The sequence below is a fragment of the Chaetodon auriga genome, chromosome 24, assembly GCF_051107435.1.
Source record: "Chaetodon auriga isolate fChaAug3 chromosome 24, fChaAug3.hap1, whole genome shotgun sequence".
In the NCBI taxonomy this organism is placed as follows: Eukaryota; Metazoa; Chordata; class Actinopteri; order Chaetodontiformes; family Chaetodontidae; genus Chaetodon; species Chaetodon auriga.
This window is the reverse complement of record NC_135097.1, coordinates 3,110,001-3,125,881: the sequence shown is the minus strand read 5'-3', so window position 1 is coordinate 3,125,881 and position 15,881 is coordinate 3,110,001. Positions and strand designations below refer to the sequence as shown.

Sequence of the window (15,881 nt, the reverse complement as noted above, 5' to 3'; positions counted from 1 at the left end):
GAGTCGTTCTTTTCTGCTCTCCCCTCACATTCGTCATTTCTCCTCCTCCTCCTCCTCCTCCTCCTCCTCCTCCTCTCCTGCTCTGTCACATCATGTTTCCCCCCTCAAGACGTCCGTCTGTCTTTTCCTCTCCTCCGTCTTTTCCATCTCCTCATCTTTCCATCCACTTCCCTCCCTCCTTCCTCTTCTTGCTCCCCCCGTTTTTTTTTTCTTTCTTTTATTCACTTTCAGTGAAGTTCAGAGCTTCTGCTGTGTATTCAGTAGTTTTACACACACACACACACACACACACACACACACACACACACACTAATGGGAAACAGATTGTTGGGCCTGTGAAGTGGAGGAAGATTGATTACCTGTATCTAGTTACTGAGCACACACATGCGTGTGTGTGTGTGCGGCGGGGGTGGCGGAGGGCACGCGCTGGGTCGGCGTATTGAACCATCACCGGGGCGATGAACGTAGACGGTTGTGGGTCGCTGTGTCAGTCACTGTGCGTCTGTGTGTGTCGTCTGCCGAGTAATGCTCCGCGGTTCGCTGCCATCGGACACCATTACTTCTGGCTCGGGGTCTGCCTGCCAGACTGTGATCTATGGTGGGGATGTTCCCGTCAGGTTTTTGCTCCTGATCCTCGTCCGAGTCGTTTAATATGGAGTGCTTTTGCTGCTTTGATATTTCTGTTTCACTGTGCTTTGAGTACTTCTCAACAGTTTTCAGAAAGCTTTGAGGTTCGATGTGCAGTGTCATCCTATGAAACAGCCGTCACCCCCAAAAGCCCCCAAAGCTCGGGCAGTTTATTGGACAGAAATAGCCTTCGTGGAGATTTTTCCACTTTGTTTCTTGTACGAATCAAACAAATGAGGTAAAACGTGTGAATTGATGAGCTTTAGAGGTGCTAACAGGCTGAGCCGGGTTAGCTCTTTCACTGTTTCCAGTCTTAATGCTAAGATAATATAAGGTAATGGGCTGCTGGTCGTAGCTCATATTTGCCAGATTTTTTTTAAAATTAGGTACTATTGCACAAGATATTGCGCGGATGTAACTGCAGGATGTTAAACACAAATCACAATGGTGCAAACAGCCTGACAGTCCACCTGCAAAATGACCGAGCGACATGTCTTTTTCATCCAAAAGTGCTTCCGCTCGCTGTCAGTGTGCATATCATCGATTGGACGTGATGCATCAGGAGCACCAGTTTTGTCGTCCGTGGTACCTGGAGGTGAATCGGTCATTTCCACAGACCAGACATCGATACCAGTCTGTTAATAAAGAGCCTGCTGGGCCTCTGTTTATCCTGCGGTTTGCTGTTGGACAAAGCTAATGCACAAAAAGATGCAGGCTTCGCTCCTCTTGTAATAGTCGAAACTGATGTGCATCGTAAGTATCAGGTCCGTGTTCCAAAGCGCCTCGCGAACAGACGACTGATGGGATTCAGTGGAGTTTGACATGCATCATCTTTCTGGACTGGTTCTGTCATTCGGTTAAGCAAACACAGGCAGTTAGAAGTACCTCGGTTTGCTCAGATCTTGTCATTAAGTATATGTTTTCGGTCTCTCTCATTTTTTGGTGACAAGTTGTTTTGGAAAACAACTTCGCTGCCGGCAGTGATTACTTGTGTTGGGTTTCCCAAAGTACGAGCTCTTTTGAAAAAAACTGCAAATAATCTACGGTCAGTACATAAACCTCCATTTCCTTTTCAGAGGATGCCGTGGACGCCTGTTTTTCACAAATCGTTGCAACTTTCCCACAATAAACAGACAGTTTAAACCGCTTGTCAACAAGGAGATCACTGCAACTTTGCTCTTTCACTTGTAATTTTTGTCAATTTCCACGCTCAGCCCGCAAATGCACACAGAGGACTGCAAATTGCCTTGAAGTTTGTCAGCGAAGCCACGCAGCACATATTTATCTCGGGGCTGCCTTGTGGTGTTGCCACAGTGTAATATCAGATCATTTTAGAAATATTTAGAGTCATTTTGCACTAAATGGATTATAGTGTGGCTCTGATTCTGCTCCTCAACCCCGGCAGTTTGTTCTCGCCTCCTCTCGGGCAGTTTGCGTCCTCGCGCCTCCTCTGCTGCCATCTTATTCTCATCTCCTCTCTGTCTCCTCTTCACCACATTTCCCTCGCTCTTTTCTCCTTCTGCCTCTTCTCCTTATCGTCCCCCACGCCGCGCTCTGTCTGCCTCTTTTTCCCATGTTTTCTCCCTCTTTGCTTCTGGGATTGTGCAGAAGAGATGACGCACGTTCCTGCACTTGAGCTTCGAGTGCCACCCCTGAGGAGAAAGGCCACCAAAGGCGTATTATGTGGTGGGTGGGGGTGAATGGCGGTGCGAGTGTGTGCACAGCATTCCTCAGAACAGACATCCACCTGCTGAAGAACGGCGAAGCGCCAAATTCGACCGCTAAGTGGAATTTCCTGACGTAGGTGCTGACGTCTGTATCTGCGGCGTCGCACGCTGGAAAGATGCTCCTCTGTGTCGTCCACCAGCTCCCTCATGCCTGTCTTTCATGGCTTGCTGTCTTTTGAGGGCTAGTTATGTTAATTTGTGTGTGGAAAGAAAGAAAAAGGCCATTTGGGGGATTAGAAAGGAATGCCGTGTGGAGGGAGAGTGTTGCCGACCAAACACGACTCTTCGCTTTGTGTGTTTGAGGTCTGTGTCGCTTCGTTTTCTGCTGGGAGATTTCGTGAGTTTTGGTTGTTGGATTCTTCGGGCCTCGTTGTTTGTTAGCCGTTCTTCTTTCTTGAAAAGCGAGGGCACAGCTTGGCACATTTCTTCCATGCAGAGGAACGAGACTTTCCACTGTTGTGATTGTTTGTGTTTTATATGACTCATTCGTCTTGGAGGTGTGTGTGTGTGTGTGCGTGTGTGTGTGTGGGCATTAGATCAAAGATGGCATTGTATTCTCCCAGCATCACTGATATTGTGTTCTTCCGGGTTTGTGCATATCCACCCTCCTATGAACACCAGTTTTTCTCATTACCGTTGTCATTAAAGGGGCAAATCAAGGCGCTTGAAGTCTCTGACGCATCTATTGACGTCCTTATCGACAGATTTAAGTCCGCGAGGTAGGCTACGTGCTGGCGCCGGCGAGCTGAGGAAGCGGCCGCATTCACGAAGGTTTTCAAAAGGACCTGAGGCGGATCTGGGTGTGGATGGAAAGATGCACTCAGCTTAGATCTGAGGGGGTTTTTCCCCCCCCATCACAAGGTTTTCCCACAGAAATATTTCGGTGGCCCAGCTGTGAACGAGCCTCGCCGTCGGGATGAGCGCTGAAACCTAAAGAGTTGGCGGCGTTTGGTGAACGAATCCAAGAAATCGGCAAAACCAAAACACAGTACGGACCGAAACACTTCCTGTCACAGAAAATGAAGCTTCCCTGTTGAAGGAGTTCGAGGTGGGCTTGGCCCTCTCTACGAAAAGTGTTTTCATTTTGTGTTGGATACCAAAACTTCCTGTTTGATTCTTTTTATTTTTAGTGCTCCTGGTCCAACGCTGCCCCAGAGGGAGCGAATGCATCATTTCCCACAATACTCTGTTTTCCCCACACGGTTTCATAGACAGGACACGGTTTGCATCAGATATTGCGTTACACATCGCATTGTTCTGTGGAAAACTGCACTGAATTTCCATTTCCTGCTGTCTTTGCCCCACCCTCTCTTATGTCTGTGCATTTTGGTAAACTTCACTGATAAGATGATTGCTCAGACGTATGCTACACATCATATTATTGTAAAACAGACGCATATTTGAAGCCTGTTTTTGTTTTTCTCTGTGATACTTACAGACGCTTACGTAGATGTTACCAATGCAGCTGCATTTAAATGAAGGTTTTAACAACCAGAACAGATCAAACATGGAAGTCGTCCATGTCTTTAAAGTGCGCTTTGTTTTTGGTTTCTTTGGTTTCTTTGGACTCTTCATCCTTCCTGTTCTTCCCTTCCTGTCTTGCTGTTTTCCCTCTGGTGTATCCTTTGGGGCTTTGGTGAATCACTTTTATAGGTCATTTCCACGGGTGTTTTCATGGGACTAGGAGTGGCAGGTTTGACTCAAAGGTCTCGACCGGTGACCTCATTACACTGTCCGCAATTTCAAAGCTTTTCCCGAAACTCTTGAAAAGGGGAATCATGCAAACGTGAGGCGTTATTGCTCACTCGCCCAAGAGGATTTACATGTTTTTTTCTTGACAGAATGCTGCATTTCCCTTTTGTTTGCCGTGTGTTTTTTGATTTCTGTGTGTCCTTCGTAGAAAGTGTAACGGCAGCACATGTTACAGTGGAGTCTGATTGCAGAAGGTGTGTCATTGTTATCAGTGAACATCTGGTTTTGGTGTCAGACCCTGAAAATCAAAGAGACTCCACTGCTGTGAAGTTGCGCCAGAACCTAAATGCAACAAGTTCCCCTTCCTCTTCTGTGGCTTTTGAAAAGTGTTCTGGGAAATGTAGGAAAAAACTGGAGTAGAAGCGAACAGAGCAGTTCCAGTCTGACCGTTGTTTCTGTCTGTGTGTGTCTCTGTGCTTCAGGCCCAGCTGCAGCGCTCGCTGGACAGCTCCGTCTCCACGCAGCCCAGGGCTCTGATTGGCCGGCGCGGCAGGAAGGAGGCGCCGGCGGCTGGGGCGGGGACGGACAGCGGCGGACAGGGTGGCAGTCCGGTGTCGGAACAGGACTCTGGCATCCTGGATGTGGAGGATGAAGAGGAGGATGATGAAGTGAGAGAAGTGCAACCACACACACGAACACATGAAAGCACTGAAGCTGCAGGTGACCTTTAGTCTCCAACATCAGTCTGACCCACATCCATCATCCCGCTCGTCTCTGATTGGTTGGTGGGGATGCGATCTGTGATCTTGATCCTGATCAAACCTTTGACGGGTTTCTCCTCAGGATGGAGGGACGGATGAACCTGCTTTAAAGCCTGATAACCTTCTTGCTTTCTGTCGCTCACTCTTTGGTTTTTCTCCATTTTCAGTCACTCAGTTGTGTTTATACAGTTACTTATACAGGTCCAGCGTGTTGGATTCAGGCAGAAATGTAATATAATATTCATAGTTATGTTTTTGTTAGCGTGTTGTTTTTGTTTGCTTCGCTTTGCTTCCACGGAGTCCGCCACATTTTACCAAGGTTAATAACCGGCGGCATTTGTACTTAGTTTGTAGGTCTTGCTCAAAGGCAACTTGTGGCTGAGTTTTACTTCTTTCACTGCAACATTTGGCATCATGTTTTTCTAATTGTTGGAAGAGATTTCAGTGAAACTTAAGGAGATGACACTGTTTTATTTTCAGCCACAAAGATTTCAGAAACACGGCCACAGTCAAACCAGTCTGAAGACGAGCCGGCCGTTTGAGCTCGTCAGTAACATGTTTACAGACTGTCCAGAAGACGAACTTGTAGAAATTCGGTCATTAATACAAAATGGACACAAAACATTTCGGCACTGAACTCTTCAAGCCATCCCTCGCGGGATCAAAAGTCCTTTTTGCAGCCCTTGTTGTTCACACTCAAGGAAAGCCAAATACAATGAAGCTGAAGAGAATAGAGCTGAACTTGTCACCCCCGTGCTACCATTCTGTTTTAAGGTCCCTGTCGTCCCCTTGGCTTATTTACGTCCTGTAAACTTGACTCAACCCTCTTCACGGGAAGACCTTGGCTCGAACAAAGGCCTGACCCCGCGGCCGCCAGGGTTACGACCGCGTTGGCGCCGATGGTTGGCATCGCCGCAGCCGTCGTCTCCTCACGCCATCCCTGCCCCTGCCATGTCTTTCCCTTTCCTCCCCCTCCCTTCATTTACAGTCGTCCCCCTGTGTCTCCGTATCCTCTCTTCCCTTGCTGCCTTTGTTCTTCTTTTCTTGGCCTTTTTCTTACCTTCAGTGCTGCTCTCTTGTTCACTTTAACACCTCTTTTTCACACTTTCCATCATCTCATCGCTCTCTTTTGTTTCACCTCTGCCTGTTTGTCTGTCTGTTTCTGGTTTGTTCCTCACATTTTTTTCTCTCATTCATGTTCAGTTCACTTTAAGCTCCATGTACCTGCTTGTGTCTCTCCTTTCCCTTTGTCCTTTTTGTCCCTCCTCTGCCTCCACCTCTGCCTTTAAGTGCTGTGACTCTTTGTGTGTTCGTATTGTTTCAGGACTCTGTGTGTGCGGTTACATCAAAGCTGGCATTGTGCTGCGCCTCCAATGATTTTTACAGAAAGCAAACTTTCCAGAGGGCAAGAGGGCACATGGTTTTAGTGTGTGTGTGTGTGTGTGTGTGTGTGTGTGTGTGTGTGTGTGTGTGTTAAAATGGGTAAATTGCCACTGTGTTGTTCTCCGGAAGACAGAGGATGTGGGTAGAGAGGAAGGACTGGAATGTGGGATGGTTAGACGGAGGGATGGATGGAAAGAAAGGAGGTATGAACGGCTGGTGACACTGTCAGAAGACTTTCAGACCAAGTGATGAAGTGCTGCGATGTTTCGATGTTTCTCTGTCAGCTAAAGTGAAACTTAGCTGACATTTATCCAAATTAAATGACGCAGCTAATTAGCCATAACATAAATAAAGTGATAAAAGCTTGTAAAGAGAGAAAGAAAGGAAAGACTGGAACTTATTTCTCAAGCAAAACTGTTTGTCTAATAGATCGTTTGCAGTTACGCAACGTTAAATTCAGATGGAGGGCAGGAAGTGAAAACCATAATGGACGAGGTGGAGGAAAGTTCTTACTGTGCTAGTTTAGATGAAAACACGAGAGAAAGGTGTAAACAGAAAATCAGAACATATGTTGTAAGTCACCCTTGCGTTGGATCGTCGCTAAACAAGACAGGATACGTTGTTTACGTTCAGCTGTCTTATGTGAAACCGTCGTGTTGCTTGTAGCTATTACTTTAAGTCACCGTAGATTAAAATGATAGCAGATGTTACACCGTTTCCACCATTATCGACTCGGCTCCTCCCGACCGCAGACGGTTAACAAGCCTTTTCCGGTATTTTTCGGTCAATTTTTCACCCTTTTGAACAACAACCATTGGTACTCGATAAAAGCTCTTCGTGGTTTCTCGGTTTGATCGACTTGAGCAATCGTAAATGACTCAAAACATCGACATTTTGAGTGTGTGTTGTAGAAAATCACTTCCTGCCCTCCATCTGCAGTTCGAGCCACAACACGAGCGATGTGACATCTTGTGCAAACGAGCTTTGACTGTTTGCCCTGTGAACATGTGTAAAGAAAAATGGTGGATAAAGAAAAAGGCTGTATTAAGAAAAGAGTGTTGAACAGTGAAGTAGCCAAACTTCTAGTGTTTTGTTCCAGCCTGATCTTACAGAAGCTGAATGTTTCTCTCTGCAGGTCCCGGGAGCTCACGACTTGGTGGATTTCTCTCCAGTTTACCGCTGTCTGCATATCTACACTGTGCTGGTGAGTCAGGCCTCTCCACAGGTTCATCTGTCGCTTGTGATGTTTTATCCTCACATTGATCCACGAGCACCTCAGCACACGTGAACGAGTGTAAACCGTTTTGATGATGATGATGAGCTCTCCTGCTAACATGCACACATCGCTGACTGAAGTAACAATGTTCTGTGGAGCAAAACCGGTATTGATGCTTTTTAATCAAGCAGACTTGAGCCCAAGTTCAAGTGGTTTTCATTCCATGGGTTGGGATCAGTGCACCAATCCTGGAAATCCAACATTGCCGTAAAGTACTCCTGTTTATGAATCTGCATGCATTTCCGTAATGAGCTAATACGAGCAGAGACATCAGAGGAGACGCCGCCATGGTTAAAGTCCGTGATTGGTGACGATCTCGTGGTGTTCAGAGTGTGGTCACGTCGCCCAGACAAGCAGCGTCACCGCAGGCTTTATGTACAGAGAGGTATATGATGCTGTAAGATGAGGCCTCCAGCTCCAGCCTGGCTTCACTCCAACCACTGCTGCGTGTGTGTGTGTCTGAGCATGTGTGTGTGTGTGTGTGTGTGTGTGTGTGTGTGTGTGTGTGTGAGAAAGAGAGAACGTGTGTGTCTCATCTCAGTTAAAGTGAAAGCGACATGGGTGTAGGTGTTGACTGGGCCATGACTGGCTTAGTTGCACATTTGGGGTGTGTGTGAGTGTGTGTAAATGTGTGTGTGTGTGTGTGTGTGTGTGCGCGTGTGCGTGTGCGTGCATCTACAAGTGTGTGTGTGTATGTGTGTGCAGGCCTGTCGGAGCTGTGACCGGGCCAACCCGACCAGAGGGTCGGCTGTTTCTGTTCAGTGTGTGTGTGTGTGTGTGTGTGTGTGTGTGTGTGTGTGTGTGTGTGTGTGTGTGTGTGTGTGTGTGTGTCTGGGGGGCTCTCTGGCAGGGGGACAGGAAGTGCATGAACTTTGACAGGAAGGAGAAAATGAACGGGCAACAAGAGCGATGAAGGGGGGAGCAGAAAGGGAGAGTGAGGTTAGAGAAAGGGTAAAGGCGGCGAGATGATGGAAGGAGCGAAGGAGGAGAAGAATGAGAGAGATTGGGGGGGAGCAGGGAAGGGATGGAGGAGAGGAGAGAGGTCAGGAAAGTTGAAAAGGGTGAGAACCAGGGACATTTTGTGGTGGTGAGAGAGGGAGGGAGGAAGGGAGGAAAATGAAAAGGAGGAAGACTTGAGGAAATGATAGGAAGATGAAGAGGGGTGAAATAAAGAGCAATAAGAGGAGAGGAGAGAGGGAGGAGCAGAAAATGACCAGAAGGAGAACTTAAACGACGAACAAGTGGCAGTGATAAGACGAGAGGAGGGAGGGTAAAGGTCAGCGGAGGCGTTTACAGGAAGGAGAGAGGAGAGAGTGAATCGGCCACAGAGCGATAAGGAGTGAAGAGGAGGGGGGAAGAAAGGAGGGAGGTCAGGGGGAGGTTAAAGGGGCAAAAACAGGAAGACGAGGGTGAAAACACAACACAGAGGGAGAGAGATTAGAGAGAGGGGTAACTCCAGGGGCGGGAGGAGGGGGGAGGAAGAAAATGAAGGATGGAGACGGAGAGGAGAGAATGAAGGATGAGAGACGCAGGAGGAGGGAAAGGAGTGCGTTCTGTCTCGGGAAGGTGTTGAAAGGTCTGACCTCCTCACCTCGGAGGTCAGCCTCGCTCGCTCGCTCGCTCGCTCCTCTCTGCCTCGCTCTCTCTCTCTCTCTTTCTCACACACACACACACACTCGGCTGAAACTGTTTTATCCATTAAAGCGGTGTCACAGCGGTTTGAGTGACAGGCTGCTGGGCAGAGACGTGGATTCACCATTAGGAAAGAAAACCAGCATGTCCAGCACAGTTTGCTGTACTGGGCAGGGGGCTTGACTGGAAAATCCTGAACACACACACACACACACACACACACACACACACACACACACACACACACGCACCACACACACTTTGATTGTGAAATGAGAAGGACTCACACAGGCAGTAACAGTCTCATTTATTTTTCTAGCAAACCTGGATGTGGAATCCCATTTGCAATCAAGACCACCACATTCTCCTCCGTCCATTCTCTCCCTCCGTCTCCTCCGTCTCCTCCTCTTTTCCACGTTTAAACCCCGCGATTTTCCAGCCGTAGCCGAGCAGCGTCGGGCCGAACAATCCTCCTTTGTTACCCTCGCACACGTAATGCGGACAGAGTTGTGATCAATGTAAACATGAGCCTGAAGTCCAGGACGCGGAGCAGAGGGGAGGTGAGGAGAGGGAGGCGGCAGCCAGCCCATCAGACTGGAGCTCTGAGCTGCTCCAGAGCGAGACAGCTGCAGCTATTCTTAACCATTTAAAGGTGTACGGTGCAGCCACGATCACTTACTGTTGGTTAATATTCAGCTTGGCGCCACCAGAAGGCGCAAGCTGCTACTGCAGGAATGCTGCATTTTGTTGTAATGGATAAATACTTTAGCGTGCTAACTAGGCTAACTGTCGGCGCCTACCTGGCTCATATCCAGCCTCTCCCTCTGTGCTCTCCAACCCCAGATTCTTGTTTTGGAACGAGCTTTGTCCGTTTAGTGTTTCACTTCACTGTATTTGTGTTTTTCGTTCCGTTGTTCACCGTTTTCGTAGCCTCCTCTTGGATATGCGTCGCTCAGGGTCTGGCACCTGTCCGCTACCTTTTTGTGAAGGCCTGACCTCACCTCAACAGCATGAACTCCTTGTCCCGTTAGCCAGTTAGCTCGCTAGCTGACAGTTACTGAGAACACAATGCTAGCAGGGTTAGCAGCCTAGGAGAGAGAGGCCATTGGGACTGATGAGTGCTAGCCCAGCCGGCTAGCATGTTTGAGATAAGTTAGCCGCTAGCGTTGCCGTTTCGTGACTTGTCCGTGAGCTTAACTGCACCACGTTTTGGTGTGACCGGATGTTTTGACCATATTTATCTGTACATTCGTTTATTTTTTCTTCCTTTCTTGGATTCCCGTTTTTAGGATTTTTCTCTCTTTTCGTTGTTTGCTGGTTTGTTTTTTTCTTTATATCAGGATTTTTTCTTCCCATCTACTTTTCAGTTTCATTGTACTCCATCATGTTTCTCTTTGTTTCTTCTTTCTTTCCATCCTTCTGTTGTTTTTTCCTCTCTTTCTTTCCTTTTTTTTATTGTTTCTTTTGTCTTTCTTTTTCTGTGTTTCTGCTTTTTCTCTGCTTGCTCTGTGTTGCCCTTTCTGTATACCTTTTTGAATCCACTGTTTATGCGGCGCTGCGGCACACACACACACACACACACACACACACACACACACGCACACACACGCACACGCTCAGCCCTGTGTTTCACCTCTGTACTCTCTCTCTCGGGGAGAGCGAGCACTGTATAATGAAGGGTTCACGGTCATTTGAGGTTGAAAACACATTGTTCAGCTGAGGGTCAAACTGGGAATTAAAGAATTAAAGAACGTTTTTTTGTCGCCTCACGACATCAAACCAAACGCCGTCCAGATCTCGACCAGTGAGATTCGTGCGTCTACCGTCCGCTTGATTGTTTTGTTTGTAACTTTGTGAGGTTGTTTCAATGGACATTGTTCAGCTGAGGTCAGATAAAAGAATTAAAAAACACGCTTCAGTCAAAACTCCCCTCCTGATCTTTCTCTATTTGTTGTCGAATGAGCAGACAGAAACGACAAAAATAAAGCTCGAATTTGAAGACGTGAAAAGGGAGAAAATACCTGGAACAGACCACATGACATCCGAAACCTCTGGATGGATGCACACTCACATACAGATGTTGTAGCATCTCATTAAAGGGACTCTCCACAGCTTTAATTTGGCTTTTAAATATAAAACCAGGTTATATTATTTGCATAATGGGAAACGTAGGATCCCATGTTTTAGAGCTTGACCTGCATTAAGGATTGAAAATCGGCATACCTTTGCCTCTGCTTCAGGTTTTTGTACCTTGCTCAAACAGCACAGTCCTGGAACACACAGAGACGTGTTTGTTCAGTTCCCAGAATGTTTTTATTCCCGTATCTTAGCGCGTCCTATCACGGCGATAGCAGGCGTTGGTCATCAGGAGCATGTACGCATGTGACCACCGGAGCCCAGCGGTCAGCAGCCTGGAAGTATGAGTGCTGGTAGTGGTCTGGCCTCAAGGTAAAAGGGGCATGTCACGTTATCTGTCCGGTCCTGGGCTCTTATCTCTGAGCTCGCCGAGGACTCCGGGTCCTGGTCTGGGCCCTAGATAGACCGCAAGTTTCACACACACAGCAGAGGGAGAGATAAGAGAGAGAGCTTCTGTGTAATGGAAGGAAAAGATACGAGGTCAAGTTTAGAAAGCTGATTCTGTGTTTCTGTGTGTGTGGGGGGGTTTTAGTTTTGATGTCTGACCAGTGACGCCAACCAAAACTGAACCGCAACCAGTGCTAGTCATCAAAGACACACTCTCTATCTCACACACTCTGTCTCTCACATGACCTTATCTCAACTTTCCCATCATTCAGTGGTTCTAGCCTTCGGTTTTATACCCCATTAAATTCATCCTCCCCTACAATAAATAACGGCCTCGAACAACCTTTAAACACTTGGCAGCGTCCCTCGCTACTGTCAGCGACGAAGTGCAGCTTCACAGTTTGGACCGCGATACGTTTTCCAGTTCTGAGCGTGCGCTGGGTAATCCTGACAGCTGGAAATGAGACATAAGGTTGAACAGCAGCGGCGCTCTGACACACACTGACACCAGGCTGGCGTTTGCAAGTCGTTAAAAGTCCAGCAAGCTCGTAAAATGTTGTGACTGGTTATGTGAAATCCTTAATTTTGGGTTACATTTGAGGAGCTATTGATTCTTTTAATAGCTGAAATGGAGACAACATGGCAAAAATAAGATGATTTCAGTTTTTTTTGTTTGCTTTTTATGTTAAAATAGGGTAAAAGTGAGTAAAGTTATTATAAGGCCACTACCAGAATCATGTCATAGACTCTAATAAGGAAGACTGTCAAGCTGTGACCATGAACACATCACCACATGAAAACAAGGCCACCCGTTCTGACCTGTGACTTGTGTTTTAGGGTTTGCGTGATGTGTTTGAGAACTACTACAGAAAGCAGAGGAGGAAACAGGCTCGCCTCGTGCTGCAGCCCCACTCTAACATGGTATGACCCCCCACCGTCACTCTGTGTGTTTGTATGTGCACCTCTTATGTCCATTCACGGCTAACTACGCCTGCCCCCCCCCCCCCCCCCCCAACACACTCCTTAATCTATGACTTACTGAACAAATGTGAGATTTTATGCTATAAAAGTGTCAAAGCCAATGAAACTTTTATCTTTAAATTAGATTATTATGTGAAAAATAACACCAGTATCACGTTGTTTATGTAAATTCATTGTATCAGGTAAGTTGAGGAGGATTTGGTGCTGATTGGTCGGACTCTTCATCCCTCTCTCTGTCCCTCTGTATTCGTTTATTCTTTCTTTTTCATTTCTAGCATGAAACTCTGGAGGGATACAGGCGGTACTTCAATCAGATTGTCGGGTAAGTCTGACTCCCTCAGTCCATCTGTAGTGTCTTCAGACTCAACACAATAGAATGACAACTGATTATTTCACAAAAATACGTGCATTCATCCCTGTGTTCATATAAATGCTGCACTTGTTTTCTTCTGCCATTTGCACTCCTTACATGCACTGAACATTTATAAGTCTAGCTTCTCACACAAAGTACCGAACAACAGAATGTTTTAACTGTGAGGCTCAAGATAGTTTATTTCGGTTACATAGTGCAAAAAATACAAAGATCATTTCAACCAAAAGTTTTCATAATCAATAACCGAAAAAGGAATAGGCTGAAGCACCAGGCTTATTATTGCCTATCCTGGATTTTGCCATTAGCATCAAAATCCAACAAATAGTGTGTCCATGAATCTGATTGGAAAAATAATAAGAACAAAGACGCTGCTTCCAGAAGTCCAGAAGTTGCCTGGGAGTCATATTTTTTTTTAGGTTTTCTTCAGTATCAAAGTAAATCCATGATAGGTGCAGCCAGGAGCTGCTAATAGCTAATTGTTAAACGGTGCTGGTTTGCTGAAATGTAAACAAACAAAGGCTAAAATAAACAAGTTGCTAACTAACTCCAGCAACATCATGCTTCCTGTTTACATCCCCTAAAGCCCAAAAATATGGGAACTGTAGTTCCAAAACGTACAGCATTGTTACCGCTAAATGGGAGCAAGACAAAGAAGAAGAGGAAGAAGAAGATTAGACGTTCTGTTAAGCCGTCCGTTCATCATCTGTCCTTCCTTCCTGTTTCATCCACCACCCATCCTCCTTTCTCTGACTTTCTGTCCGGACATCCATCAGAGCGTCCACGTCGTCCCTTTACCCACCGCTCCATCTGTCCATCCATCCGTCCATCCATCCGTTGTAAGCCTCCTGTGTAACTTGGCAGAAGGTGGAGTGAGAGAAACTCTGAGTGAAAGCAAACATTCGGCGTTTCGCGGCACCTCGTTTCATTTCATTCGACTGACTTCTGACCATTTGGCGTCTTTTCATCTCTCCTCCCTCGTTTCTTCCCATCCTTTTTCATCCCTCTCTGCCCACGCTCCCCCTCATTTTATTTTTCCTCTCATCCATCACTCCATCCAATTCTCTCCATTGAATTCAAACACAAATTCACGCACGCACACACACAGTGGTGACGATTGATAGAGTGTGTGTGATGGCGGTTGGCTTATTGCTGTTATTCCTTCTGTCTGTCTGACTGGAGCAGACACTTCCATAAACACAGCCAAGGCTGGACACTAGCACACACACACACACACACACACACACACACACGCACACACACAATGGTGCACACACCCTCAGGTCTGTTATTCCCATTCGAAGTTTTGGAAAGTGCCATCCTGTGTCTCTCATCCATCGCTGTTTCTCAACCATTCAGTCATCCCTTCATCTGTTCTTCCCCTCATTTCCCATCCATCCATCCATCCGTTCGTCCAACCAGTCATCCTTTTCACCTCCAGCGGTCTCTCAGTAATTTCATCCTGCTCTTATTCTCCGTGACAGCTCGACAGCCTGTTGTTGAAGTTGCCTTTTTTTTATTCATTCAACCTTTATTTACACAAGGCAGATGGTGACAGCTGTTAATGTCGTGCACGGTCACCCTGTGTACGTACTAGATATGTGTCATGATTGGACTTTAACAAAGATTAGCATTGAAAGAAAAGATAAAAAAGATGAAAAGCAAACAAATATTTTTGAATAATTAAGGGAAGTTAAGCTTCATACGGTCTGGGCCTAATTTTGATAGATTTAGCCATCAGTCATATCGGTTATAACAACATCACACTTAGTTAATTACCAAGAGTCCTTTGGATATTTTGCTTACTAAGAGGTTTTTAAGTGTTGGTATCCATTATAAATATCCCTCTTTTCCTGTTGGCTTTCCCTCCTGCCTTAAACATGCAACCATTTCTGAAGAATAACCCAACCATGACCCCTCGATTTCAATTATTAGACCCATCTTCAGATGACCATCATCGAAGGTTTCCGACAGACCGGTTCCCTCAAAGTTGATTTATTTCTTTTAATCATAATACATTTGAAAAAAAGTAGAAGTTGGAGATTCGTACGTATTGACCCTCTTCAGTAATGACAAAGAGAAGACCGACCATGCACCGGCGGGGCTCGTTGTGGTCTGGCGAGGCTCAGTGGGCGCTGGTCTGAGTGAGACGTGTTGTCTTTGGACGTAAACCGAAGTCACTCTGCAGGCGATTTGATCCGTTTCACTCGGGCGTCATTTGAAGAGAGCAGTAACGTATGATTGACGAGTGTGAAGCGTTGCGGAGACACCAGCAGCTTTCTGTGCTTGATTGGATGAATGCGCCAGTTGCTCGGCTGTCATTGGTACTTTTAAGTGATTTTCACACTGAGTATTCATGGCGGCTTTTCTGGAAAAGTTATCAGGATTCACTGAAACTATCCACCAAAAACTGAGGGTGGAAAGAGGCCCCGCTGTGACAGAATTCAGTGAAAAGATGGATGTCACTCTCTTATCTGTCCATGAAGTATGAAGTTTCAGTGAGGAGGCAGTTAGCTTAGCTTAGCATAAAGACTGGAAATAAGGACAAACAGCTAGCCTGACTGTCTGAAAGAACAACATCCATCTACCTGCACCTCTGAAGCTCATTAATTAGCATGTTATATATTGTATAAAAAGGATGATATGCTGTTTCAGAGGGGTTATAAGGCAAGTTCCCATCTAAATGTTGTGCAGATGATAACGGAATTGCCATGAAAGACGTTTAGCACATCAAGATAAACGTTATTTTGGCGCTAATTCTCCAGTCATGTGCCATTAAAGTACTGCAGAACAAGAGGGTGCAACAAGATGAAGTAAGAGTGCCAGTCAAGCCTCAAACGGTGGAAAACGCGATGAAATTTGACCTTTACGTTTGTTTCTTGCAGCTTCTTCGTCGTGGAGGATCACGT

At 46.3% G+C, this 15,881-nt stretch overlaps 1 protein-coding gene across 1 annotated transcript in view; it reads left to right on the top strand.

Moving 5' to 3' along the window:
• The window catches only part of exoc6b (exocyst complex component 6B), a 77,580-nt gene that overhangs the window by 13,233 nt on the left and 48,466 nt on the right, over positions 1-15,881 (top strand). The window contains exons 7-11 of the mRNA XM_076724726.1: positions 4,529-4,714; positions 7,326-7,394; positions 12,459-12,542; positions 12,878-12,924; positions 15,858-15,881. The exon at positions 15,858-15,881 is cut by the window's right edge and continues 97 nt beyond it. Of these exons, the coding sequence (XP_076580841.1) occupies positions 4,529-4,714; positions 7,326-7,394; positions 12,459-12,542; positions 12,878-12,924; positions 15,858-15,881 (410 nt within the window). The remainder of the gene's footprint in view (positions 1-4,528; positions 4,715-7,325; positions 7,395-12,458; positions 12,543-12,877; positions 12,925-15,857) is intronic.